Genomic DNA, 22,552 nt, shown 5'->3' on the forward strand with positions numbered 1-22,552 from the left:
CTGAAGACACAGTCTATCATATTAGTCACATATCCGGTGACCTGTATGTGGTATGCTACAGTAAGTGCAGACATCCCACAGGGTAATTTGTGACTGATAAAACACATACCATGACCTATTTTCATTGTTGTAGAGTTCGAGTGTATATTAGTGTCTTGTCAACCTGCTGATTGTAGATTTTCTTCCTTACTACCTTTTATAGCCCTTTAAAACAAGTGTCCACCCTATTGGGGAGTGAGGGCCAGAGTAAGGTGTAAATAGGGTCAACAATTCAATGGGGAAAAAATTTGGTGATTTTGACTTGAGGTATGAGGTTGTACGTTTGCTTTTTGTGCATTAGTGTGGCCATTCTCGGTTACTGGCAGGAATTGAGAGCTCTAAAGCTTCAATATTGGGTTAAAGTGCAGAGGACTGTGTTTCTGTACAGGTTTTGTGTTCCTGCATTATTTAAAACAAAAACAACAAAAAAAAAAAAAAAAGTTCTGAATTATTAGGCTGTGTTCACACACTGCGTTTTGTTACCTGCGTTTTTGGTCCGTTTTTGGTCCGTTTTTGCTGCAGAAATTTCTTGAGAAATTCTTGTAACCTTTCTGCAGACATTCCCCAGCAAAACCTATGGCAAAAAAAATTAGCTGTGCACACACTGCGTTTTTTTCTTAAGAAAATTCTTTCAGTAGATTTTCTTAAGAAAAAGAATGAGCATGTCACTTCTTTTCTGCAGCTAACTGCGTTTTTTGCCATAGATAATTGGCACAATAACGCAGGGAGCAACCAGCGGTAAAAACGCACCAAAAACGCACCGAAAACGCACCAAAAACGCACCGAAAACGCGGCAAAAACGCAGGTGCGTTTTTGGTGCGTTTTTTAACACAGGTGCACTCTTAAGAAATTTCTTAAGAAAAATCATTTTTCTAGTGTGAACATTAGTCACACTGAAGTCATCTCTGTCTGGGATACGTCACTGCCTTACACCTTTGGAGGCAACTAGCATATGTGCAGCGTAATACTCGCCAAAGCACTACACACGTGTGCGCGGTCGCCAAAGCTGCCCCATGAGGACATAACCCGGCCATGGCGTCTATGGGACAAGTCTGATGGTCAGTTTGCATTAAGAAATTATGTTTAAGAAATTCCCTTCTGAAAAAAATTGAAAATAGGTATTGGTATTTTTAACTATTTTAACATACAAAAAATAAAAATAAAGGATTAAAATAAAAATCAACCTTCACTTTGAAAAACCAAAAAAAAAACAAAACCCCAAAACAAAAAAAAAACACTTATTTTTAAAATTAGGAAAGGAATCCCAGTTCTTCAAACCAGTATAGTGATTTTCAGTGGCCCCTCAATGTTGGACACTGCATTTAGCTGCGCTTTCCGATACAAGTGAAAAGACACACCAGCATGTACCATCTTATCTTAAAGACCTTTCCCTGGATAGTCTGTGGTGGACAAAGTAGCCTGGACACGTAATGCAGAAGGCATATCTTGAAGGCACAGTGCAATATGATGGCACGGGGAACAGCGCTTGCTTCAGTTCTCTCGGGCTTCTAAGTAAATGCATAGGGCTCCATTCTCCTAATTAAGGCCAAAAAGACAAACTCTATGGAGGATCTTTCACTGGATTTTTTACATTTTATTGTAAACCATCTACCTTCTCCAATTGCCGCTGTTCCACTGATTCTTTAGGACTTTTTTTCCTTTGCCCCTCCATTCCTGGTAGTAAAAGGTGAACATTTTCCCTTAAACCAACTGGGTGCATACCCCATGACTTCTCTGTAGTAGTTTGCCTTTCCTCTTTGGGGCTAGCCAAAACACGTTCTGTGGCATACGCCCGGTAGTGTGATGGAAAAATTAGCATTATTATTATCAGAGAGTTGAAATAAGGAACAAAAAACAACAAACCAAAAAATGTTGTAGTAATTGAAGGTAATTAGCTTCAATTAAAAAAAAAAAATCTAGTGTGAGGTCCTCCTCAGGCCACATGCACACGTTCAGTATTTGGTGCGTTTTTACCTCAGTATTAACCAGGAGTGGGTGATAAATACAGAAGTGTTGCCGTGTCTCTATTATACTTTTCCTCCGATTGTTCCTCTCCTGGTTTTAGCTACAAATACTGGAGGTAAAAATCTCACAAAATACTCCACGTGTGCACGTGGCCTTAATGTTCCACTTTTTGGCCTCAAATAGGTGACTAGAGCCCTACAGACTGGTTTAACAGAAATGTTACAGAAGTGAAGCAGGTGCCATTCACTCTGGCGTCATCGTGCAGTGTACCTTCAGCATGTCACTTTTGACCTGTCAACCAAAGACTAAGGGGTACTTTGCACGTTGCGACATCGCTACTGCAATGTCGTCGGGGTCAAATCGAAAGTGACGCACATCCGGCTCCGGTAACGACGTCGAAACGTGTAAAGCCTAGATCCACCAATAAACAATCGCAAAAGCGTCGTAAATCGGTGATCTGTGTAGTGTCGGTCATTTTCATAATTTCGCTGCAGCGACAGGTACGATGTTGTTCCTCGTTCCTGCGGCAGCACACATCGCTGTGTATGAAGCCGCAGGAGCGAGGAACTTCTCCTTACCTGCGGCCACCGGCTATGCGGAAGGAAGGAGGTGGGCGGGATGTTTACGTCCTGCTCATCTCCGCCCCTCCGCTTCTATTGGCCAATAATGTTCGCTACGTCAGCTATCACAAGATATCGCATGTGCGACGGGGCGGGTACTATCGCGCTCGGCATCGCTATCATCGGCTAGCGATGTCGCAGCGTGCAAAGTACCCCTAAGGCTGCTTTCCCACTTGCATTGAACGGCATCCGTTGCTATCTGCCGCCTTGAGGAATTACGGTAACCGTTGCAGGAAACCGTTTTATTCCTCATAGACTTCTATTCGCTACGGATAGCAACGGATGGCCTTGCGTTGCATCAGTCAGTCGACGCTGCGTTGCATCCGCCTGGCAGATGGAACGCTGCATGTAGCATTTTCTGCGCTTGGCGGAGTGTCAAAAAAACGCAACCTGCAGGATTCCGTCGGCGTCCGTTTTTATAATGGACGCCTATGGTGGCGGATTCCGTTAGAATCCATCATTTGATGGATTCCATTAACACAACCGTCTTTACACAACTCCGCATACCCAGATGTGTAAAGTAAAAAAAAAATAAATAAAAATAACGGATTGCGTTTTGTACGATCTGTTGCTTCTTTTGTGTCACTATATGCAACGCATCCAGTGCATCCGTCACACAACGCAATGCAACGGATGCCGTTCAACGCAAGTGTGAAAGCAGCCTAATAAGGACTCTACGTACGTGAAACGGTCCTGCAGACCCTGGTCGTACACTTGTAAAGGTCCTGTGCAGGAGCAGACACAGGCAGAAGATGGCCCCTGAGAAAGAACTATATATGGGCCCTTTGCAGTCCAGTAGCTCATCATAATGCACAATTCCACCTGCTTTGGAGGTAGAACTTGGCCTCCTTACCTGTTCGGCCCCTGGGCAAGAACAATATATTGCCCCTTGCAGTCCAATAGCTTGTCATAATGCACAATTCTACCTGCTTTGGAGGTAAAAGTGGCCCCCTTTCCTCTTGGGCGCCTGTAGGTCAGCACAGGTTGCCCCAATGGTATGTCTGCCAGTGGTCCTGCAATCACATCAGATTTCCCTACCACTCATCCCCAAAATAAATACTGCCAAAGCATTAAGTGAGAATGGTTCATTCATTTTTCTACTTTATCACAACTTTCTGACACTGACCCAGAAGAGTGGTAGACCACCGCACTTGTGCGCTGTAAATTCACCTCCCAGATGTAAAATGCCTCTGTCACTCAAATAATATGTCCACCTTAAATAATAGCCGCAAGGAGAAGAGTAGACGTGCGTCAGTGGCAGCACAAGTCCTGACATACACAGATCAGATGACAAGGTTTAGATTGGCGCAGAGAACACACGCACCTTGGCAGCCGCCCACGGACAAAGAACATATGTTTCGGTTGAATATACTCAGTAAACGCTACCTTACCACCACCATGCACGGCATTACTTGTACAAAGGACGAAAGGAAAAGGTAGATTAAAAGAGAAATAGTGGCCATGATTATAGATTTAAGGGGGCAGTTCTGGGCACGTAAACAATATCCATGGGTCATATTAGGGCACAAGAGCAGCCAGGTAAAATAGCAGGGGCTGTAATGAACCCACCATTCTATCGGACATTAGCACAAGTAAGCGCAGGCAGGCAGTCATGCTGAAAAGCATTCCAGCTCGGAGGATCAGCCCTGGCTGCTGCCTGCCCATGGGAGGTCAGAAGTAGTTCTACCACATTCTTTCCACTAAAGCCCCTTCAGTCAGCACTGGCAGCCTGTATGGAGCAGGATCCGACATGCTCCAGGATATCGGGGCAGATAATATGCTGTGGTCAGAGCCACGCCACATTCTTAGCCTCATACTGACACCTCGGCGCTGGACATTTCACGTGTGCGTGCGTACATACAGCAGAAAACTGCCATAAAGGAGCAGGGCTTTAACCCCTACAACGCTAGGGGCAATGTACATTACCAGCTAGCTTACCTCTAGACGTGACCCTGAACCATACAAAATAATGGGACACACAAAAGGTAACGGAGACTGGAATCCCCGAGGACTCACCTCAGTTTCTCTCCATGGAATCCATTCAGCCCCACGCTGTCAGGACGCTCTTTCCTCCTCCTGTATAGGTCTGACTGTGTCAATGCTTTCAGCTGCAATGCACTCATTTTTTTTCTTTTCAGAACACAAAAATGTAAGAAAGTACAGGAAAAAAAAAAAAAGCTCAGCCTTCACTTAGCCTGCAGAGACAGTGGTGCCCGCACACCTGCAGCACACAGGCGGAGGAGGCTTGCCAGAAGCACAACAGCAGCTTCCTGTTTCTCACAGCACACACCCTACACCGAGGCCACTACCATATTCTCCCCTTATCACCTACACACCTATGGGATGGTCCACAGCCGCATGTATGTGGAAAGTGCCGGGGGCGGCCACACTGGCTCCGCTTTTGTCCTCTGTGCACACAGTGTCATTGTTGTGCTAAGTGGACAGTCACCCACACAGCATAATGCCAGCTGTATGCATGAGAGGACAATGTGGAAGCACAAGAGCTGACAGGAATCCATCCCTATAGTGACCCAAGAACACATTACATCATTGCTGGTAATGCACTGTCGCAACGTCTATACCGCACTATGGTGACATGTCATCTACACAGGCCTCTTACCCACAAGGCTGACAATCAAAAAAAAACAGGGGCCTCCCCATTTCCACTCAAAATCACACGGGTGTTGGCATTGGGGGTCTTCCAGGTTACTAGGTGTAGACATTGGGGGTCTTCCAGGTTACTAGGTTGTAAACTGAAAACCCATATGAAGGAGGTAATAAATCCAGAAGAGACACAAATTCAAGATTAAATAAGTAGTGTCACTACTTCCCCCAGACTCATACCAATTATAAAGGAGATGTGACGTTTCGGTCTACACAACTAGACCTTCATCAGGCAGACTGCTATAGCAATATGTAGACCGGGAAAGATAAGTGCTGGTAGAGAGGGACATATTGATTGCTGGTATGCCCCTTTCTATCAGAACATTTCTTTTTCTGTCGACATATTACGCAGTCTGATGAAGGTCCAGGTGTGTAGACCGAAACGTCAGGTATTTTATAGGTTTGCACACAATTTTACGATTAACATAAAAGTAATGGGATGGGGGTGATCCTCTGTGCGTTCCACTCCAGAGTTGTATCCTACCCAGGCACTCACCGAGACAGCATGGCGTGTATATTTAGGCTGCTTTCACACATCCGTTTTTTGCCGTCTGGCACAATCCGGCAAAAAAACGGATGCAACGGACCAGGTGAAAAAACGGATCCGTTGCACCAGTTTTTTTTCCATGCTTTCCTTCCATTTTTTTGACGGATCTGTTGTGCTACTGAGCATGCGCAGTTCGAAAAAACAGATCAGTCGTTGGATTCCGTCATCTGCCGGATGATGATGGATCCAGCGCCCATAGGCTTTCACGATCCGGCGCCATACGGTTTTTAGCCGGAGACAAAAAACGCTGCATGCAGCATTCCATCCGGCCGCCAGATCAGCTATTTACGCCCGATCCGGCAAAAGCCGGATGCAACGCAAGGCCATGTGGCACAATCCGGCGCTAATACAAGTCTATGGGGGAAAGAACGGATCTGGCGGCAATAAATGCCGGATCCGTTCTTTAAGTTTTTTGCCGGATTGTGCTTCACAGGGAGAAACGGATGTGTGAAAGCAGCCTTATCGATCAAGCCTTCCCTGGTTTCCAGTACTTCTCCAGTCCACTTCTGGGTCATGTGACAAACGAAAACTGACTTTCCAGCTCCCACAGGAGTTTGTGAGTAAATCACTTTCACAATGTAAGTCTACGGAGCCTCTTCTGAGACTACAAGGTTTCACTGAAGGAAGCACACCCCTCACCAGGGAATGCCTGTATGAGCTGGCAAGTAAGGCCCCTTTCACACATTAGTTTTTTGCCATCAGTCACAATCCGTTTTCTCGACGGATAGACGGATCCGTCGCAGATTGTGGCTTAAGTGATGCGACAGATCACTTTTTCGACGGATGCGACTAGCTAAGGGTTAAATAATAATTGGAGCATGCTCAGTTAAAAAAATTAATCTGTCTCCGGATTGCGTCATTTGACAGAGAACGACGGATTCTGCGCCCATAGGCTTCCATTCTACCAAATGACGGTCGGCGACTGATCCGTCGCTGTACGTTTTTTCGTTACTGTGGACATCATATCCATCCGACAAATATTTTTTGATGGATCCGTCGGACGGATGAAACGTGAGGCCATTCTTCGCTAATACAAGTCAATGAGAAAAAAACGGATCCAGCAGCATCAGTCGCTGGATCCGTTTTTTTCAAAATTCGACAGATTGTGACTGATGGCAAAAATCTGATGTGTGAAAGGGGCCTTGGAGGCGCGCACACGTGGCCCAGAAGAGGACTGGAGTGACTCTGAAAACCAGGAAAGACTGAGCGTTACAGATTTTAATACACTTGCACTACATTTCATACAGAATTACAACTATTTCAAAATACAATAAAAATACTGAAGCTTCTTCTTTAAAAGGGAACCTGACTAGTGATGAGCAAACCCGAACTGTAAAGTTTGGGGTTCGTACCGGACAATGTGTCCGTTGCTCAAACTTGAACATGGACTTCTCATGGAAATCCGTGCCAGATTTTGGTTGCTGAATAAAGCTTGTTGAAAGGCAATCATCAAGCTTTTCGGCTGTTGGCACCTCTGGAGCCATTACAGCTGGGCCTGGCGCAGAGCGCGTCCCAACAGAGCCTGGCGCAGAGCGCGTCCCAACAGAGCCTGGCGCAGAGCGCGTCCCAACAGAGCCTGGCGCAGAGCGCGTCCCAACAGAGCCTGGCGCAGAGCGCGTCCCAACAGAGCCTGGCGCAGAGCGCGTCCCAACAGAGCCTGGCGCAGAGCGCGTCCCAACAGAGCCTGGCGCAGAGCGCGTCCCAACAGAGCCTGGCGCAGAGCGCGTCCCAACAGAGCCTGGCGCAGAGCGCGTCCCAACAGAGCCTGGCGCAGAGCGCGTCCCAACAGAGCCTGGCGCAGAGCGCGTCACAACAGAGCCTGGCGCAGAGCGCGTCACAACAGAGCCTGGCGCAGAGCGCGTCACAACAGAGCCTGGCGCAGAGCGCGTCCCAACAGAGCCTGGCGCAGAGCCCGTCCCAACAGAGCCTGGCGCAGAGCGCGTCCCAACAGAGCCTGGCGCAGAGCGCGTCCCAACAGAGCCTGGCGCAGAGCGCGTCCCAACAGAGCCTGGCGCAGAGCGCGTCCCAACAGAGCCTGGCGCAGAGCGCGTCCCAACAGAGCCTGGCGCAGAGCGCGTCCCAACAGAGCCTGGCGCAGAGCGCGTCCCAACAGAGCCTGGCGCACAGCGCGTCCCAACAGAGCCTGGCGCACAGCGCGTCCCAACAGAGCCTGGCGCACAGCGCGTCCCAACAGAGCCTGGCGCAGAGCGCCCCAACTGAGCAATAATCTGCTGGGCACTCTCTCTCCTCTACTGTGAGTATATGAAGTAGATAGTGGTTCCTCAGCGCTGCCCACATGACCAAAAATGAGGAGTCAGATGAAAAATGGACAGATTTATTAATCTACCTGTTTGGGAGCGATTTGGCCCCTCCCTCAGGATAAAACCATAATGAGGCCAGATCGCTCTGAAACAAATCACATAGATTAATACATTTTTCACCCAACTCATTGTTTTGGTCACGCGAGCAGCACAAAAGGAACCACTATCTACTTTATATATTCAGGTTTGGTGTCTCCACACCCGTGGATCTGCAGCAGCATTTATGTCTACATCGTGGTTGTGTCTCACACAACACCCCAGGTGAGGAACTTATCTAACCCTCTCACCCCATTGCGCTTTTCATTTTTCACCTTCAGTTTGCTAACTGTTCTCTACTGTGCACATTTTGGGGTGCAAAGAATAAGGAAAGCATCAAGTAAGGGACGTGTAGCTGCGGATGCTGTAGCTGCGGCAGGGAGAGCACGTGGTTGATCTGTGCCTGCTAAGAGCCAAAATGAAACCCCTTCCTCTGGTGCATGCAGCCGACACAACGTTCCGCACAACTTCATAGGCCTAAGTATCGCTGCACAGATGGTCAAGCCAGAACAAGTAGCGGTGGTTTTAGATTGGATGGCTGAGCATGCCTCTCGATCCTTCGCTTTGTCTTCCACCCAGTCTGCTGCCGAAAGGGCAGAGTTTACACCTGTGGCCCATGGGCATCTGTGTTCCACTTCATCCCCTTGCAAATCAGCCAAGCAATGTGAATCCCACGTTATGCAGCAGTCACTTCAGTTTTTGATGACTCCTGGTCTTGGTCCAGAAGTAGGAGAGTTAAGTGCACTAATGGCCAACTACTTGCTGTGTTTGAGGAAGAGTAAGTGGGAGGGCTAGTACACATGGACAGCGGAGCACTGCAGAACATCTCTACAGATGACTAAACACAGGTGCCAACCACCGCTGCTTTCTGCAGTGTGCAGACCAGCAAAGAGGACAGATGTGAGGATTTGGTGGAAGCTGATAAGGGGGTGATTAGGTCCTAGACCCAACATGGAGTGAACACCATCCAAGTGACGTTCGGAGGAAGAGGAGGCGGTCATGCTGTCCTAGCTGTACAGCAAAGAGGGAAAAACACAGTGACTGGTCCCTAGCCAGTACTGCCCACCATGCTGACAAACGGAGCACAACAAAGCCAGCTCAAAAGGAGTTCACTGGCGTGCCATTTCTTCAGGCAATGTGCCGATGATAAGACATGGGTAGTTTGCATGCTGTGCCGTCAGAGCCTGAAGTGAGGCATAAATGTTCTTAACCTAAGCACCACCTGAATCACCAGGCATCTCAATGCAAAGCACAAGCTACAATGGAGTTGATGCCTGCTGAGGTCTGAGTCTCAGCCTCTTCCTCCCCCTCCCGTGCAACAAGACCACCTAGCTCCCGGCAAAGAGGATGTGACACCACCACCACCAGTGCCACTGCACACTATCCATTGGAACGGTTCAGCTAACCATTCCCAAAACACTGCTGAGAGAAAGTACCCCCCATACCCACCCCATATATATATTATATATATATTATATATATATATATATATATATATATATATATATATATATATATATATATATATATATATATATATATATATATAAAGTTATAGTTTTCAGGGGGCCATCCCTGCCCTAAACAAACATGTTGTGTAGAAAAAATAGGTGTGCACTGCACAACTCCATCAGTGGCTAGGTCCACATAACCACCAATACGTGGACCAGTAGGTAAGGGTAGAGGCGTTCTCTCTCGAACTGCCCTTTGGGTAAATGTAGCACTCGATGGCCTAGAGGCAGAAGGCGTTCTGGTGCATGTCCTACCACTACCGAGGATTATGGGACATTTCTCTGTCAGTGATGCCTCCTCCTCCACCTCCTGATCCAGGAAGTGTAATATCAGCAATAACAACTTCAGCCCAGCCAGGGGAAAGCGACAGCAGGCTGCTCTGAAACAAACCGTATTGGGGAATAATCCCACACTGCACAGGAGCTGTGGACAGGGATCAAACAACAGACCAATGAGTGGTTGGTGCCGCTGAACCTTGTAGCAGCTCTGGGCCTAGGCATTGATGCATATCTTTTGGATGGCGCATTTTGCTGAATTTGGTGCTGCCGAGGTTCCTGAAAACTTACCCCGAGATGTCAAAGCTGCTCCGTAAAGTGCCGGATGTCTGTGCGTACTTTTGGCACTCTCCCCCTGCTGCTGCTCGCATGTCTTCGCTGCTGCGTTACTTCTGCCTTCCCGCTCATCGTGATGTACCTATAAGGTGGAAATCCACCTTGCATATGCTGGAGACTGTGCAAGCAGCAGGCAATAGTGGAGTTTCATCTATAGCGTGCACGGGTGAGTCGCTCTGTGGAACAAGACCACTTCCCGACCAACAAGTGGGCCTCCATGCGGGATGTGTGCGCCTTGTTGCGCTGCTTCAAGTACTCCACAAACATGGAGAGCGCTGATGGTGCCATCATCAGCATTGCTATCCCATTTCTATGCCTCCTTGAAAAACCACTTCAGTTGATGATGAATGAGGTGGTGGCATAGGTGGCATAGGAGGAAGGGGAGCAGGAGGAACCAGGACCACTCACATTATTATCAAGCAAGTCGTCCACACATGGCTCAGAGGGTGGGTTCCTGCACCTACAGTGTCCAGGTACACAATTGTTCAGCCAGGTTTTGAGGGTGAGGAACCATGTTCACAGCAGGGTGGCAGTCAAAGCAGCTCGCTGGCATCACTGGAGTGTGGCTGCCAGAATACAGAGGACACAGATGATACACCTCTCAGAGGACAGCTTGTCGTTGCCTCTTGGCAGCCTTTCACACTTTAGTAAATATATGCCGATATACCTGGGCAATGACCGCCGAGTTACCCGAATTGTTACCAGTGCTGATTACTAGTGTCCACCCTTCTGGATCCCCACTACAAGCATAACATGCCAACCGTATTTCCGTTACAGGAGCGGGTCCAGAAAATGCGGGAATACAAGGACACGCTGGTAGAAGCACTACTTACTGCATTCCCACCTTAAAGCGGGCGGCTCAGTAAAAGCACAAGGCAGAGGAAGTCACCAACACAGCTGGACCACCGGACCACCTCAGAAGAGATAGTTAGAATGGCTGAAATATGGAAAAACTTCCTCAGCACACCACAACATCCAGCACCATCATCTGATGTGGTAGGTATTAGCAGGAGGCAGCGTTTCAACAACATGGTGGAAGAGTACATGTCCAGAAGTGTCCACATACTGAATGATGTATCTACCCCATTTAACTTCGGGGTCTCCAAACTAGACACATGGCATGAGGTTGCCCTTTATGCCTTGGACGTGCTGGCCCTCCGAGCGGCAAGTGTCCCGTCAGAATGTGTGTTTAGCACGGCATGGGGGCGTGATCCCAGATGGGCCCATCCGCCTATCGACAGCCAAGTGGGCAAGCTCACATTCCTTAAATAAACCATGTGTGGATCCCATAGAACTTATTCATACCTTTGACTAACTAGAAGAGTATACCAGCCGCAAACAGCCATTATTATATTCCACTGCAGATGTTCATTCTATTTGCCATTCCCAATATTTTGTGGTTTCCCCAAATAAAACAAAACAAAAAAAAAAAAACTGTGTTGACTACCTCCTGCTCCGCCTCGTCCACCTACACTGCCATGTCCTTCTCCACCCCCTGCTCCTCCACTTGGACCTCAGTTTCCTGATTCAAGATTCTTTTATTTTTTTATTTTTTTATACTGTTCTTTTAAGTAACTTACCTATCCATATTTGTTTATAGGACAATTGTTCTGCTGTTAACCCCATTTTGCTTTCTTTTGCAGCCCCCTAGCTCTTACTATGACCATTTTACAGCACAAATGTTCAGACCCCCCCATTGATTTCTATTGGGTTTAGAATCTGGGGTCAAGTTTATGTACCGGACCGAACTTGACAATAGTTCAGTTGAACCCGAACATCCACAGGTCTGCTCATCCCTAAACCTGACAGCTGATACATGCTGCCTGACCATGGGCAGCATATGTACCAGACCCTGGTTACCACACTAACATCATATACAGTCTTCACTGTACCATTGGCAAATTGCTTGCGAGACGAACCAAAAAGGCTTTTGAACATTTTACTAAGGTGGTTATGGGATTTTTCACCTTACTCCAGTCAAGACATTTTAAAATCTTACAGAAAAGGTGTCAGTAAACTTAGGGATTTTGTTTTTTGACTAATTGGGTGGAGAACATGGATGAAGACGTTGATGACCCATACTAAATATGGGGGGCTTCACCAAACAGCTGTTAGCATAAGGATTATATTGCAATATATTGCAAATGAGGCTTAAAAGGGATTGTCCAGTCTCCTGATGAGAGTCTGATCACTGTATGTGGTGTAGACATAAGTATTCTTACAGCTCGTGCACCGCACGGTCAGGAATCTCCGGTGTGGTCAGTGAAAGCAGGCGATTTGTTTACATGTGGTGACGTGCCAGCTAGATGTGCTCCGCTTCATTCAAGTCATTTATATGAGGACGAGCATGCATAGTTGGAATGAGGCTGCGAGTATGCAAATCCCATACTTGCTCATTTGACACCCGCCCTCGTTAGCAGCAGCAGAGGATCTTGACAGTGTGTGGTGCGCACACTTTAAGGAATCAGAATACTTTCATTAGAAGACCGTATAACCTATTTAATTGGTCTGGAGTGACAAAGCACTTCCCTAGCCTCTGCCTCCATGGCACTATTTCCCACTCAGCCCACCATCTTCCACTAGTTGACTGACAGCTCACAACTTGACTACAACTACACAGCAAGAGCCGTCAGTCAAGTATAGGAAAGTTGGGGGCTGGGCATGGAATAGAGCCAGGGAGTTCGGAGGCATGGGAAGTGCTTGGATACTCCCAGAGCACTTAAGCCTCATGTGCATGTGAAATACAATATTACTGTCAGGAAGTAACATTGTATCAGTAAAGGTGTGGATAATATTATAAAATTCACAGAGCAAAATAAGAGAAACCGTCTGGTGGGATTGATCAGACAGATCTCTTTAACCCCTCCACCACGCGGCGATTTTCCTTTTTTCCTCCCCTTGTTCCAAGAGCCATAACTTTATTTTTCTGTCAATCTTGCCATATGAGGGCTTGTTTTTTGCGGGACAAGTTGCACTTATGAATGACCCCATTCATTTTACCATATAGTGTACTGGAAAAAGGGAAAAACAAAATCCCAAGTGTGGTGAAACTACAAAAGCAAGTGTGATCACACAATTGTTTTTTTTCTTTTTTGCTTTATTTACCGTGTGCACAATATGGTAAAACTGACCGGGTCATATGATTTTCCAGGTCAGTACGAGTACGTAGATACCAAACATGGATAGTTCTTTTAATTTAAGTAGTGAAAAATTATTTTATATTTTGATAAATTGAATATTTCTGAATGCAGCAATACCAAATATGTGTTTATTATTATTATTGTATTTTCTTTCAATGGGGGCAAAAATGGGTGTGATATGAACTTTTTCCTTTTTTTTTTCTTTAATAGTTTTAAAAAAATGTTTTTATCTTCATATTCACATGAATGTCAGAAACAGGGGTCGGCAGCTCACCCTCTGCTGTCATGACATCCATCAGGGCCATCAATGGGAGCGGTGAATGGCGCGGTCCCCACCGACGAGTGTTAACCTATTATCTACCAATGTCCTTTTTTTGGGATGCCTAATCTTTTGCTTCTAGCAACTAAGATTTTATAATTAGGTCCAATAATTATTATTTTAATAATTATTATTAGTAATTATTAGTAATAATACTTTATTAATTTAATAATTATTAATTATAATTTGGCAAATTAGGTTTCTGATTCATTAGGACCCAAAATCATTAAAAATCTGTCATTTAATAAAAAAAAAAAAAAAAGAAAAAGAAAATTGCTAATTTGGCAAGTAATGGGTTAAATCCCACTGTCAGCCTGACCGTGGGATTTAATTGGTTCACAGCCGTGGTGTGATCTCCAATCCAGACGCGGCTGTTAGAGGTACATATTGGCTGATCAGATCGGCAGACATGTGCAGGGTAAGATGCGGGCTCAGTGTGAGAGTGTAAGGCTTTGTTCACATCTGGTTTTAGATTTATATTAGGTGCCAAAAATCAGAGAGGAGGATCAGGCTCATGACTGACACCAATGGATCTGACAGACCAAATCTGTCAGCAGGTTTTTGGTAATTAATCTGAGAACAGCATAATGTAGATGTTGACCACCTGATTGCAAAGATTTTTCACTTATTAGGCTGTGTGCTGTAGTTTCAATACAATCAGTGTTTTATCAGCAGGATATTATCACCATAGGACTAGTGGCCACGTCTCACTAAGCAACATCGCTGCTGAGTCACGGTTTTTGTGACGCAACAGCTATCTCGTTATGTGTGACATCCAGCAACGACCTGGCCCCTGCTGTGAGGTCGCCGGTCGTTCCTGAATGTCCTGGACCATTTTCTTAAAAGGCGATGTCCTGCTGTGCAGGATGCATTGCTGTGTTTGACACTGTGTGATAGGGTCCCAATGACAGGAGAGATCGTTATACAGGTCGCTACTGCGACCTGTATCGTTACTAAGTCGTTGGTAAGGGCTGACTGTGTGACATCTCACCTGCGACCTCCCAGCGACTTACCAGCCATCCCTATCAGGTCGCATCGTTTTCGGGATCGCTGGTAAGTCGCTAAATGTGACGGGGGCTTTGGTCTCACAGACGAGCTAATCTGTGTAACACTAACCCTTGTACTGATTGGCAGCTTACTGACAATGTATAGTATACACAGATAGCTCCCAATCAGAGGTGTGAGTGGGGTTATACACAGCTCAGCAATTTGAACACCACTATATCTACAACAGAAAAAAGAAGGATTGCAGCAAAACTGCACCAAACAGTGAGCGATACATTGCTGGCATCAGGCTCTCTGCCCCTATATTATGCTGCTCTCAGATTCCATAACAAAAACCTGCTGTCAGATTCCCTTTAAGATATCATCAGGTGTTCATAATTTTTCAGGAAAAAAAAATTTTTTTTAGAAATCTGAAAATTTACACCAAGAACCTCCAATACAGGTGTAATATTAGCCCAAGAGAAGGCAAGGAGAAAGGAGCTGACAAAGCAGTGATGACACGTCCCCAGATGAAGAGGATGGCCCCCAGCTTGGAGGCTGAAAGATAAAACTCTGAATTGTAACATTTGAAAAGATCAATTTTCTCCACGACTGTTTCCTAGGCTAGAAATAATTGTGTCCTGGTCACCGATGATCAGAGGGATGACAGGTTTCCTGCCACTAGGAGTATTGCTCTATGATCAGATATCATATGACCAGGCCTGCGGGGGATGGGGTGAGACATTTCATGGTAATCACTCCCTGTAATGAGCATGTGAGAATTAGCCATGAATAAAGGTCTGTGCTCTGTGCCTGACTCGTCTTCATTTCTCACAATTCCTAGAAAATGTGACATTTTTGCCCTGCAGGCCCCTATTAGTAAGTATGCTGTCACTGCAGTACTGAGAGCCTGCTGTAAAGTGTAACTTGGAAATGGGGAAGCTAGTAATGTGCTGCGTGACTTTTGGGCTGTGTGCCCACGATCAGTGTGCACAATTCTTTAGACGCAGCACGAGTTCAAAACGCTGCCTTGCACAGTACAAGCACACTTGATGGGATTTTTAGAAATCCTGTGCCCGCTGTGCTTGCTTTTCCCAGCAGTGTAAATTGACGTGCGGTCCGCCTTCCCTGCGGCAGCCTCAGCATGTCAATTTATTGCTACAGAGCCGTGAGTGTTCTCCAATAGAACTATAATCCGCATCAGCCCCCGAACCCTGATCGTGGGTATGGGCAGCTGCGGTCTGCTGCAGGGAGCACTCACAGGACGGCTGAGACTGCATCCACGTACCCGTACACTAGCTGCTCACTGGTAACGCCATTTACCGATCAGATTAATTTATTTCACATTTTGATAGAATCTGGCAGGTCTGAAAGCAGCGAAATATTATATTATAATATATATATATATATATATATATATATATATATATATATATATATATATATATATATATATATATATATATAAAATGTATGTGTGTGTGTGTAAAACTATGGGGCAGTGACCATCTGTGATTGTTTTCTCATGGCATAGCGGCATGCAGAAGGAATGAAAGCATGCTGCGTTCGGTAGCGATTCACGGCTCATGCACCCCAATACAAGTCTATGGGAGCGTGTGAAACATGGCACTGCACTCACATGTCATCCGACCACAGAGCGACATACGCAGACAGGCAGCGGAGGAGAAGGGAGAAAGCGATTCCTCCCTCTTATACAAGGCTGTGATACGAGATCTCATCACAGTCACATGACCCTCGGCTGACGCTTGCCGTAGAGGGTCATTAGCATATGACTTCCAATACTCTAGCATCGGAAGCTGTACACAAGTGGAACAATACCCTAATAAGTGGGAGAGAGGCACACCGACAGTCACCCGTGCTGTGCCAGGATCTAGCATGAAAAAAACCAAACCCTAGAAATGCCAGATCCTTCCCCCGGTTTTCATACATATTAAACTGGCCACCAAGCCTGCAGAAGACGGAAGACATGAACTATTAAAGGGAACCTGTCAGGTACAATATGCACCCATTACCATGAGCAGTTCTGGGTGCAATATTGCCAATCCCTGCACAACCATCCCTGTATACACTGGCATAGATAAAGAGATCTGTAGAAAAAGTATTTCTAAAGATCATATTATATGCTAATGAGCGTGGGGACTAGTCACAAGGGCGTTCGTTCCTGTGCTCATTTTGCCCTGTAAGCATGCCATTCAATGCCCATTGTCTAGTGTCATCAGCGGTGAAGTGTGTACCTCTGTCTGTTGTCACCGCAGCAGACGCCGGGCAGTGCGCATGATCAGAATACCCGGCACTTCCGGTCATGCGCACTATGAAGCCGCGTGTACACATCCCGGCTTCAGAGAGGTCTAGTGCGCATGACCAGAAGTGCGGGGCATTCTGATCATGTGCCCAGCGTCTGATGCGGTGACAAGACACTAGCAGTGTGCATTGAATAGCATGTTAGTAAGCCCCTGTGGGCATGTTTAACATGCTAAGAGAGCTGAATGAGAGCAGGAACCAACACCATTGTGACTAGTCCCCGCGCTCATTAGCATACAGTAAAAGATATTTAGAAATACTTTTTCTAGAGATCTTTATCTATGCTAGTGTATACAGGGACGGTTAGGCAGGGATTAGCAATATACACCCAGAACTGCCCGTGGTTTTGGGTCCATATTGGACCTGACAGGTTCCCTTTAAGGTGTAAGGCAGCCATATGTGCAGAACATGTTCAGGTCAGAACTATTAAGAAGCACATAAGTGCATTGACTGGCTTGTATATCATCAATAATGGAAGGTAACCACTAAATAAGCTATTTAAGAGCACACAGTATTGATCCCGGGTTCTCTGGAGCATCGAATTGTCTAACAATAAGGCTATGTTCACACACTGTTTTTTACCTGCGTTTTTGGTCCGTTTTTGCTGCAGAAATTTCTTGAGAAATTCTTGTAACCTTTCTGCAGACATTCCCCAGCAAAACCTATGGGGAAAAAAATTTGCTGTGCACACACTGCGTTTTTTTCTTAAGAAAATTCTTTCAGTAGATTTTCTTAAGAAAAAGAATGAGCATGTCACTTCTTTTCTGCAGCTAACTGCGTTAGTTACCATAGATAATGGCACAATAACGCAGGGAGCAACCAGCGGTAAAAACGCACCAAAAACGCACCAAAAACGCACGTGCGTTTTTGATGCGTTTTTTACCACAGGTGCGCTATTCCTTCACTCTCAAGAAATTTCTTAAGAAAAATCCTTTTTCTAGTGTGCACATAGCCTAAATATGGCCACCTTCTAGCCATCCACCGCAGGTCACTAAATCGTGCACACATCACATTTCCGCCTATACTTAGTATTTCATACAACAGTTGCACAGATCATTTTGCAAATGAACAAGTATGAGCGACTTTGTACAGACACATACCTTCAGAGCAATGGGATACCCCTGCACCGCAGTGATGACTGCCAGTGACCATAGTCCTCCTCCACTCGAGGCTGCGGCTAGGAGCACAGCTTACAACGTATACATTTACAGCTATTGCCACATACATGTTTCCTGGGCCGTGCTTCCTCCTGTGCACCACGCACATTTACAGAAGGTCAGAAAAGATCCCTATTTACTAGTCTACCATGCAATGCGGCAATCGGCATTCATTGTCAGGCTCCGGATTATTCAGTAACAGGTATACATCCTAGCAGTCAGTCCTCCCCTGCACTGCCAGGGATCCCAGGACAAGCTTCACAAGGCACGCACTAATTTAACTTGAATGATAAATTGCCTTCATAGGCGCTTGTCCTTTAATTAAAGTGATACCTTGTCTGTATAGAGATTATGTGCCAGTCATAAGAAACCTAGTATAGAAGGCAGAAGCAATCCGATGGGAAGTGCACCTGGAAGAAGGTGTCTAAGGCTAAGTTCACATTTCCGTTGATTTGTATCAGTCACATGCGTCGCTTGACGCATGTGACTGATGCGCTGTTCAACGCTGTACAACGGATGACAAAGAACAGAATTCTTTGTCGGATTCCGTTGTGTGCGGGGGGCGGAGTTCGGGGGCAGAGCCGAGCGGGGGGCGGGGCCAGGCGCTGAGGATGTCAGTGGAAGTGCTGCGGTCTGCATGGCTGGGGACAGGTGAGTGTATGTGTGAGTGAGTGAGTGTGTGTATGTGCATGTATGTATGTATGTATGTATGTATGTGTGTGCACATGCAAAGTGCGGGAGGGGGCGGAGCCGAGCTGGGGGCGGGGCCAGGCGCTGAGGATGTCAGTAGAAGTGCTGCGGTCTGCATGGCTGGGGACAGGTGAGTGTATGTGTGAGTGAGTGTGTGTATGTGCATGTATGTATGTATGTATGTATGTATGTATGTATGTATGTATGTATGTGTGTGCACATGCAAAGTGCGGGAGGGGGCGGAGCCGAGCGGGGGGCGGGGCCAGGCGCTGAGGATGTCAGTGGAAGTGCTGCGGTCTGCATGGCTGGGGACAGGTGAGTGTATGTGTGTGTACATACATGTGCGGAGTGCGGGAGGGGGCGGGGCCGAGCGGGGAAGTGTCGGCCTCCCTGCACACGTAACCAGCCTAAATATCGGGTAACAGCAAAGCACCCGATGTTTACCTTGGTTACCCGATATTTACCTTGGTTACGGGCCTACACCGCTTAGCGATGGCTCCTTGCACCGTAACCAGGGTAAATATCGGGTAACCAACCAAAGCTGGTGACGTGTGCAGGGAGCCAGAGAGCATGCGCAGCGAAATCCGACGGATCTCGCTGCTCAAAAAACGTTACATGCTGCGTTCCCCCCGCCCGGCGGTCAGTCGTTCCACGACTGATCAGTCGGGCGGAGGGTGCAACGCAGCATCATCAGTCACAATCCGCTGCTCATACAAGTCTATGGGAGCAGCGGAATCCGCTAAACGGATTCCGCTGTTTACAAGAGCAGCGGATTGTGACTGATAGATTTTAGCGGAAATGTGAACTTAGCCTAAGCCTCTTTCACACATCAGTTTTTTACCATCAGTTGCAATCCGTCATTTTGGGGAAAAACGGATCCAGCGCTGGATCTGTTTGTTTCTCATTGAGTTGTATTAGCGACGGATTGCGATGGATGGCCTTGCGTTTCATCCGTCGTGGGTCGAAAAGTGTTTGTCCTGCCGACGGAGCAGACGTCCACATGAACGTTTTTTCTCTGCGTCAAAAAAATGGACGGATACCAGCGATGGATCCGTCTTTTAGTAACCGAGCATGCTCAGATGTGAAAATTCCTTCCTGGGTCATAAAAAGTCTCACTCACTTTCTTCCAGGATGGGTTCATATATGTTTTCAATGGCAAATGACCTTTGCCATGTAAAAAAAATATGGTATGACTGATCCGTTTTTTACTGGATCTGTTACATCACTTTTACCAAAATCTGCGACGGATCCATCACATCAGTCACAAGACAAATTGTGACTGATGCAAAAAAAAACAAACAAAACAAAAAAAACAACTGATGTGTGAATGAGGCCTAACCCACTAGTGCACTTCCCACTGATTTCCACATGGCTTCCATGGTAGATTTGTCATGGCTGGCACACCAGACCCCTACTTGAAAGGTATCTTTTTTTATTGGGGTACAAGTGCTTATACAGCTTTAGCACTACTCCCAAATTTAAAACAGTGCTGACCCGTGACTTTTAAGAGTCATTATGGTTTCCTTAAGATCCAATTAAAGCGATTATCCATTTCTGCAATTACTGGATTTCATGCAGTGGTCCTCTTAGGCCTAAGCCACACGGTGAGACAATCGGTGCGAGTGTAGTGTGATAAAACATCGCATTCCACTCGGACCAATTCTAGCCTGTGTGTCAGCGCACATGAGCGATTTTCTCGGTCCGATTAGGGCTGAGAAAATAATCGCAGCATGCCGCAATTGTAGTGCGAGACTTTCTCTCGCACCCATTCAAGTGAATGGGGCGAGAGAAAAATCGCACTGCACTCGCAGTACACCGGTGTACCGTGCGGGCAGAGCAAGAGTCGCAATAGCAGGCTACGGAGGAGAGAGGGAGATAAATCCCGCCCGCCCCTCCTCAGTGCCGGTCTGCCCCCGCAGCTGGGGTCCGCTTGCAAAGTCAATAGTAAAACAATAATGTCTGGCTCACTCAAGTATGATTGGTGCCTCCGAGAAAAATATCTCAGAACTCAAAAATAAACTCGGGCACACAGAAAAAGTAAGAGTCTGAAACAATGCTTCTTTTGAATTTCGGTAGACTTTTTTTATTGATGCAAAGGACTAGACAAAAGCTGACGTTTCGGCCTGCACATATAGGCCTTCCTCAGAAATGGAAATGGCCTGCTTATTTTTGAGCGCTTGCAAAGTCAGACCTCAGTCGCAGGGACACTCGCATGACACTCGGCTCCTGCTATGCTGCCAGCGTGAGCCGAGTGTCATGCGAGCATCACACTAGTGCCTCGTGTGGCCCCAGCCATATTTAAAGCACCACTTCAATGTTTTCTAATTTCTTTTCAGCGCTGGACTGGTGCTTTGAATCCAAGTCCCCTGCCCCTGGTCTTATTCTCCACCCTCTGGTGTCTTCATCTGTTATCCGCACCTCTCTGGTCGGCCTTCTAGTTTGTGACTTGCCATCTGCTCCAATGTTTCATGGAGTGAGCGAGCGAGACAGAGGTCACAACTCAATGCAACTCTATGGGGCCTCATTCTGACTCTCATAAAGCTGCATTGAGCGCTTGTGATGTAACTTCTGTCTTCTGGCTAGTCAGAAATTACAGTCACAAGATGACGCCGCGGGACTGGAGCAGCGACAATAAAAAAGGTGAAAAAGCCAGAAAAGGAGTATAATTCTAAGGGAAGGCACCTTAGGTTGAAGGCAAACAAAAAACACTGGAGTGGTGCTGATAGAGTATGCAAGCACAATATCAAGCAGCCCATAATGCCATGTCAACATCGCCTTTCTCGGCCCTGATTTCAGACTGCAGATAATTCTGTCCTCTGGGAGAATGGCAGGGCTGCACTAGATGGCTGCCACCAGCCAGGCTCCGATTCATGCTGCCTGTGGTTTAAACAGCATGGATCAGGTGACAGGTTTCCTTCTGTTTACACTAAGGCACCGATTCAACTAAACTTTCATGATAAAAATGTGGTCTACAAGCTTGAAAAAGTCCCAGAATGTAGGCATTCTCACGCCAGTTTCACACAAGACAGGGTGCAATGCTATAGCTAGTAAAAATTCATAACAAGCTGCGGTGTTCTGAAGACCAGAATTATCACTCCAGTCTCAGACTAGAGTTAGATTTCTGGAGAAAAAAAAACGGATGTGCACGCCACTCATCAGATGCTCCAGAATCATGGAGAGGCATGCATCTCTTCAAGAATCAGAAGTGTCTGACTCCACTATGCCCCCTTATCAACACCATTGAGAAAAATGGCAGACCTTGAAGAAATCAGGGACAAAGTCTTTTTGTGGACTTGTGAAAACCCAAGTTTTTGAGGAGGATTCTGGAGAAATTTCACTTAGTTTCTGCTCCAAAAACACGAATTGTGAACATGCTCTTTACGGCATGTACACAACACATTTTTTTTTTTCTTCAGCCGAGTTTTTCTAGGCCATGCCGTTTCATGAAAGTGACTTTGCTATGGAATTTTGCAATGGTTCTGCCATCGACATCTTTTCCCTGTACTTTCCGCTATGGTGGTGAGTGGCGTCCTAGAAGAAGCCGCCTAAAGAATGAAGTTGCCCTTCATGTTATCACTTCAAGGTTTCTGGAACCTGATGCGGCTAAAAGAGGAGACATAAGACA

The 22,552-nt window shown here is 46.4% G+C and overlaps 1 protein-coding gene across 4 annotated transcripts in view; it reads right to left on the reverse strand.

Annotated features, from left to right (window-relative positions):
- LIMS1 (LIM zinc finger domain containing 1) overlaps positions 1-22,552 on the reverse strand; it is a 107,490-nt gene that overhangs the window by 52,253 nt on the left and 32,685 nt on the right. Inside the window, exon 1 of one of the 4 annotated variants that reach the window (XM_075336447.1) lies at positions 4,641-4,815. The exons of 1 other annotated variant lie outside the window; for it this stretch is intronic. In XM_075336447.1, the coding sequence (XP_075192562.1) occupies positions 4,641-4,747 (107 nt within the window). In that variant the 5' untranslated portion in view covers positions 4,748-4,815. Of the gene's footprint in view, positions 1-4,640; positions 4,825-18,180; positions 18,254-22,552 lie in introns of those variants that run through there. 2 more of the 4 variants (XM_075336448.1, XM_075336446.1) reach the window with 2 other exon arrangements.

Source organism: Anomaloglossus baeobatrachus, chromosome 2 (genome assembly GCF_048569485.1).
Source record: "Anomaloglossus baeobatrachus isolate aAnoBae1 chromosome 2, aAnoBae1.hap1, whole genome shotgun sequence".
Lineage (NCBI taxonomy): Eukaryota > Metazoa > Chordata > Amphibia > Anura > Aromobatidae > Anomaloglossus > Anomaloglossus baeobatrachus.